The following is a 6468-nucleotide window of genomic DNA, read 5'->3' as shown; positions in this document are numbered from 1 at the left end:
AATCTATTCATTGGAGCCAAGACATAAATATCAAACATTCTGGGATACTATTTCCCTGGTGTATTTTTCTGAACAAATTTCTCAGCCCCCTTTGGGTTGCATGCCCATCACTGTTTATATAATGCCAAAACAAATGTTTTTAAATGAAAATATCCAACCAAACTCATGCTGAGTAGCATGTTTCTCCTTCATCCTATTTGTATGATTGATTTTTTATTCAATTGGATGGTTGTTGGGTGCTTTTTTTTTCTACCATGGGGCTCTGGACATGCCATCTCCATTGTCTGCAATGCTCCCCCTTCCTGGTCACCTCTGTCTCCTCCCTCAATGTCACAACTCCTATTCCTCCTTCAGATCTCAGCTCAGGCAGAATTTTCTCAGTGAAGTTCTCTCTGACCCCCTCTCATCCCCAGACCAGGTAAGCTTTCTTTACTAAGCATTTCATAGCAGCATAGCCCTTCTTCAAAGGAAGATAGTGGGAATATGTGTCTGTCTCCTCCATTAGACTAAGCTACATGGGAGTTGGGATTTTGATGTGTTTTCTCCTTGGTGGAGCTAAGTATGGTGACTGGCGTGTGGAATCTCTGTACCTAACCGCTCTGCTAGGGAATTATCCACAGGAAAGATTGTCCTGTGGGCATAGAAAGCTGAGTGGCTTTAGAGTGATGGATGAATATTTCATGTCTGGTGAAGATTAAAATAATAATCCAGGTGTTGGATATAAGCTTAGCTTGTTGCCTGATTTGGGGTGAACTGAGGTTTTAAGAGGTATTATATGACATAATGAGTCAACAGTTGCCTCCTTTTAGACTTTTCAAGTGAAATTTTCAATGACTAAGTTTTCTCTCTTATGGGTAGATGAAGACCCTGACATGAGGGCTTGCCTATTGGGTTTTAATATTATTGGTCTACAAAAAACCTGGACTTCTGGAAAGTCAAAAATTCATACCCAAACAAAATAAGTCACCGGTCAGCTTAGCGTTGTTTCCATAAATACCTTTCTCAGCATGTAGGCTCTTTGGGGAAGAAGCCAAACCCTTCCTGGCTCCTGGAGAACTCACCCCCACGAATGAGAGCATCTTGTCTAAGCTGCCTCCAGAGTGCAGGCCGCAGTGTGGCCAGTTCTCTGAGCCACTCCCATGCTCCCTGAGCTACACCCTCAGAGAGCAGTGACCAGAGGAAAGAGAATGTGTGGCTGCAAGTGGGCCATACCTGCCACCACTGGGATGGGAAATGCCCCCTAAGAGGAAGTTCTTCCTTATCAGGCAGTTAAATCATCCCATAATCTTCAAGTTTAAAGAAAACACAGAGCTGTATATCCTTCAAGGGACTCAGGTGGCCATTATGGTTTGGGGGCTCAGGGACAGTTGCATAGAAGTCTCTCTTGATTTTTACCTTGAAAATGCTCCCACTTGCGTGTAAAACCACTGGGCTCCTTTCTGCTTAAAATACCTACGAGCTCTTGAGAACATCTAGCAAAAAGTATCTTAATCCTTCTCCTACTTCTTTAATCAAATCATGGTCTCTTTTACTTATTTTCCCCTTTTGGAACTTAAGGCTTACTGTACCTGATGCCTCCGGTTCTCGGGCACAAATTGAAATCTGCCTGGAGCCAGTTCCACAAGATCTTCATATTCTGCAAACTGAAAAAAGAATTTAAGATGTTTATTTCTATTAATAAAAAAAATTGAGAGTAAAATAAGCAGCTGGTGACAGGCATAAAAGTATTAATTATATTATTTTATCTTATTTCCTATACCTCTAGGCCAGCGGTTCTCAACCTGTGAGTCGCGACCCCTTTGGCAGTCGAACGACCCCTTCACAGGGGTCGCCTAAGACCATCTTTCATATCAGGTATTTACATTACGATTCATAACAGTAGCAACATTACATTATGAAGTAGCAACGAAAATAATTTTATGGTTGGGTCACAACATGAGGAATTGTATTTAAAGGGCCAAAAGGTAGAGAACCACTGCTCTAGGCAGTCTCACATTTTTACATGAATATTTCTTTAATATATTTATGTTTGCTAGTTATTAAGTGGAAGAAATTAATTTATGAGTTTGCCAAAAGATGATGTGACATAAGGTAGGGGTAAAAGTAACCCACGGTTCAGGTGTGTGTCTGGGGGGAAGTAGTGGGTAGATCTTAGGGGCATCAACAGTGTCTGCCTGGATAAATGTGAACCATTATCCACTGGATTAAGAATGTCAATATAAAAGTAATACCAGTAAGAAGTGATAGAAAAAACACAAACAGATGTGGATGTGTTGGCTTTAATTCCAGTGGTTTCTAGTACACTCGGTGTTTTTTAAAGTGTTGGGAAGTATGGAAGTTTCTAAACAGACAGAGTGATCCCCCCTCCCCCCACCACCCCGGCAAATAGGCTATCCTGTTTTTTGGCATTTTTTGTAGACAATCCACTCTGCAAGTATTACAATCTACTGCATCTCCCAGGATATTCCCATAATACATGTTGCTTTCATCAAAATAGCTTTTGTATGACTTTCAAAATGACTCAGTCCAAGGTTTTCCTTATGTAGGGATGGCCAAAGGACCAAAGTGGAGACCTTGAGCTCTGGGAATAATTCTTGCACTCCACCAGCCCACTTGCCACCTTCCTCTTTAACAGGAATAGTTAACACGCTCTTATCACAGAAATCATTGTCCACTTAGGTATGAAAAACAATAGTGCTCTGATAATGACTTTTCTTATTCTCTGTATGAGTGATAATGACATGTCATCATCAACATCATCATCATAGCTAATAATTATTAGGTGCTTTCTGGTGTTTGCCCTGGGCTAGATAATTTACATATGTCATTTAATTCTCAAACACCCTTTGAGGTGGGTCAATTATTATTCCCATTTTTTTAGATAACAAGTAGGCAGCTGTACTCCATAAATGTTACATGATGGGGACAGCACATTGAGCTTGACTTCATTCATCTCATTTGAAACTGTTAATGCTTTAAAAAGTAAATACACAGTCCAGTAATTATAACAGTGAATACTTCTACTCAGATGAGTTTATCATAAATTTCCTTTCTACCCAAAAGACAGTCCTTGAAGAGCAACAGCAACAGGCTAGTTCCTGAGCATCTGTATGGGCAAGAGCAAGGAGGCTTCTGCAAGTACTTACTTCTGGGAGTCCATTGGTGGGGATTTCGAAGGCTTGTGCCTCGGAAAGAAAGAACCAGATGAGAAAGCTCGTGAGCCATTGCATCTTGCTGGGCAGCTTGGCCAAGGGCTCCAGTGCAGGGTCTGGGGAGAATTCCCCTCTCACCCAACCGAGTTCAAAGGAACAGCAGAGGAGTACAGTTCGATTTTAAAAAGTAGAAAAAAGAGGAAGAAAGCTCTCAAACTTTGTTCAAACACGGGACAAATATTTGTTCTGGAGTTCAAACTCGAGCTGAGGGGGTGGGTTGGACAAACCCAGAGGTTATTCAAACAGCAAGGACAGAGGCAGTCCCTGGGCTGTGAGAACCCTTCAGGCTCGGATGACGTGCTGCCTCCACTTCTGCTTCTTCTGCTTTTTCTTTTTTCGCCTCTGCGGATGTTTGTTCCTCTTAAAATCAGAGAGGCCTAAAGATAAGTGCCATCCTCCTTGAAGGACCAAGAGAGGAACTGTAGTGAGAAATAGAGGCAGAGAGAGAGAGAGAAAAAAAAGCTAAGTGAAGTTTCTGGAAACAAAATCCTTTGATTTAAATGAAAGAAGGACGAATTTAGCAAAAATGGGAGACATAACTGAATGCTTTTCTGAGCAACGCATTCCTGGTCAGTGTTTTCCCTCTCTTTGGTAACTGAGTACCTATCACAGGCAGAGAACTGGGCGGGCAGCGGTGCCGGATACAAAGGCCGCTCTTCAGTGAGGACGCTTCATGGAAGTGTGATGAAGAGAGCGGGGTCCTTCCCGCTGCCCTGATCAGCCTTTGCTCAAGTCCGTGGCAAGTCTGTCCTCCCCAGTCCCAGAATCTGGGGAAGCCCAGCCTGGAAGCAGAGTGTATTATTCCTTCCCATTCACAGTCTGGATAGAACTGTGGTCGGCAAACTGCGGCTCGCGAGCCACATGCAGCTAGCCTGGAAGCAGAGTGTATTATTCCTTCCCATTCACACAGTCTGGATAGAACCGTGGTCGGCAAACTGCAGCTCGCGAGCCACATGCAGCTCTTTGGCCCCTTGAGTGTGGCTCTTCCTAAGCCTTAGGAGTACCCTAATTAAGTTAATAACAATGTACCTACCTATATAGTTTAAGTTTAAAAAATTTGGCTCTCAAAAGAAATATCAATCCTTGTACTGTTGATATTTGGCTCTGTTGACTAATGAGTTTGCCGACCACTGGGATAGAATAATAAAGTCAAGTAGGATCTATTGAGCCCTGCCTGGTGCCAGGCACTTTTACTTTCATGATCTTTAAATTTTTTTAAAAATCTATAAAAGAGTCATGTGATGTGTGTGCTCTATTTATCCTCATTTACAATTGAGGAAAATAAGGTTAAATAATTTATTCCACATCTCAACAGTTGGTAAGTAGAAATAAGGATCAAGGTCGGCCTGACCCCAAAGCCTTTGCTCTTCAGGACTGAGCCCAAGGGAAGCAACCTGCCGCCCATCATTGGGATCCAATGTCCCAGGTATGAATTTAGAGTAGAATTTACCTATAGTACCCAACATAGTCTCCTTGATGAGCCCGTTTCCTGAGCCTCTCCTGCAGACATCTGCTTCAACAAGGCCCGTGCTGTGCACCCCAGTTTGGTCAGTGGGGGAACTGTCAGGATGTTTCTGGCAGTTTCCTTCCCCGGAATGCAACTCACGGCTTCCTCCCTGAAATTTCCTGATCTAGCATCTAATCATGGACCTGCTGCCTGAGCCTCTCCTGCAGACATCTGCTTCAACAAGGCCTGTGCTGTGCACCCCAGTTTGGTCAGTGGGGGAACTTCAGGATGTTTCTAGCAGTTTCCTTCCCCGGAATGCAACTCATGGCTTCCTCCTTGAAATACCCTGATCTAGCATCTAATCATGGACCTGCTTCTGGGAACCTTCACTCTCTAAGGAAACTTGCACCCACATGGAAAAAGAGAGTCGGGGGGAGAAACCAAGATGGCGGCATAGGTAAACACCGGAAATTGCTGCCTCCAGGTCAGTTGTCTGGGATAGCTTTCTGATTTGGTTTGAAGGGAAATGGTTTAAAGTTTATTTCCAAAACATTTCCAGATGAAAAGAGAAAGTAAAAAAACAATCCCCAAAAAGAGAAATTTATGGATTCAAATATGCAGGATAGTATTTTAAAAAAACCTATAATTTTATTTATTATATCCAAGCACATGCCAAAAATAGTTTGAAATATAAAATAGAAATAGATTAAATTTATCTGTAAGATTATGGAGGGTTACTGATTTTTAAAAAAGGTCAATCATATACTGTCTCTAAGAATGACACTTTATAGCCATGAGACAAAAACAGACTAAAAGTTAAGATTGCATTAAAATCTATTCTATTTATGGCATTTCAAATACCTAAAAACAGGGATTACAAAGATGGTATCAGGTTAAATATATGTCATGACAAATAATAAAAAATGTCAGAAGATGCCCTAGCTGGTTTGGCTTAGGAGATAGAGCATCCTCCTGGGGACTGAAGAGTCCTGGGTTCTATTCCAGTCAAGGGCAAATGCCTGAGTTGCAGGCTCAATCCCCAGTAGGGGGCATGCAGGAGGCAGCCAATCAGTGAATCTCATCATTGATGTTTCTATCTCTCTCTCCCCTCTCTCCCTTCCTCTCTGAAATCAATAAAAATATATTTTTTTAAAAATCAGAAGAGATTAATAAGTCTAAAATTAGAAATTAACTCCTTGGGGAAATAAGATAATAATAAAATAGATTTTTAAATTAGAAGAAAGTGATAAATCTATTGAGTTCTAAAAAACAATACACAATAATAAATTAAAAATGAAAATGAGATATATAATGATTAACATGAAAGATATTTTAAAATAAATGTATATGTCACTAATAAATAGAGATATTGATTAGTATGTCAAATTTATAAGAAACCTTATGTGAAATGTAAAATATTTTAAATGGTCCATAATGTAGAGGCAAACAGACCAATAAACAGAGAAAGAAATGGAAAAGTTACATAAAAAAGACTATTGAAACTCACCATTTTAAAAAAATTTCATTGGATATATAGTATCTGTACAACATACAGAAAGTGAGCATGTGGTTTTTAATTCATTTAATGAGGCAGGTATTGTTTTCACTCCTTAAATCTGAAAAGTACAACACATACACAAAGTTTAGGACCAATTTATTTATAAAAAACTAGAGGCCTGATGCATGAAATTTATGCATGGGGGGGAGGGGGCGGATGCCCCTCAGCCCAGCCTGCACCCTCTTGCAATCTGGGACCTTTTGGGAGATACCTGCAGACCAGGCCTAAACTGGCAGCCGGACATCCCTCTC

The 6468-nt window shown here is 41.0% G+C and overlaps 1 protein-coding gene across 1 annotated transcript in view; it reads right to left on the bottom strand.

The window, feature by feature from the left end:
• Window positions 1-3391, bottom strand: part of ITIH2 (inter-alpha-trypsin inhibitor heavy chain 2) — a 38096-nt gene extending 34705 nt beyond the window's left edge. Inside the window, exons 1-2 of the mRNA XM_005885303.2 lie at window positions 3147-3391; window positions 1569-1643 (exon numbers count right to left, since the gene is read on the bottom strand). Of these exons, the coding sequence (XP_005885365.1) occupies window positions 1569-1643; window positions 3147-3230 (159 nt within the window). The 5' untranslated portion in view covers window positions 3231-3391. The remainder of the gene's footprint in view (window positions 1-1568; window positions 1644-3146) is intronic.
• Window positions 3392-6468: the final 3077 nt, after the last annotated feature.

Source organism: Myotis brandtii, unplaced genomic scaffold, assembly GCF_000412655.1.
Source record: "Myotis brandtii unplaced genomic scaffold, ASM41265v1 scaffold9, whole genome shotgun sequence".
NCBI lineage: Eukaryota > Metazoa > Chordata > Mammalia > Chiroptera > Vespertilionidae > Myotis > Myotis brandtii.
The sequence above is the reverse complement of the archived record's forward strand: the minus strand, read 5'-3'. Positions and strand labels throughout refer to the sequence as shown.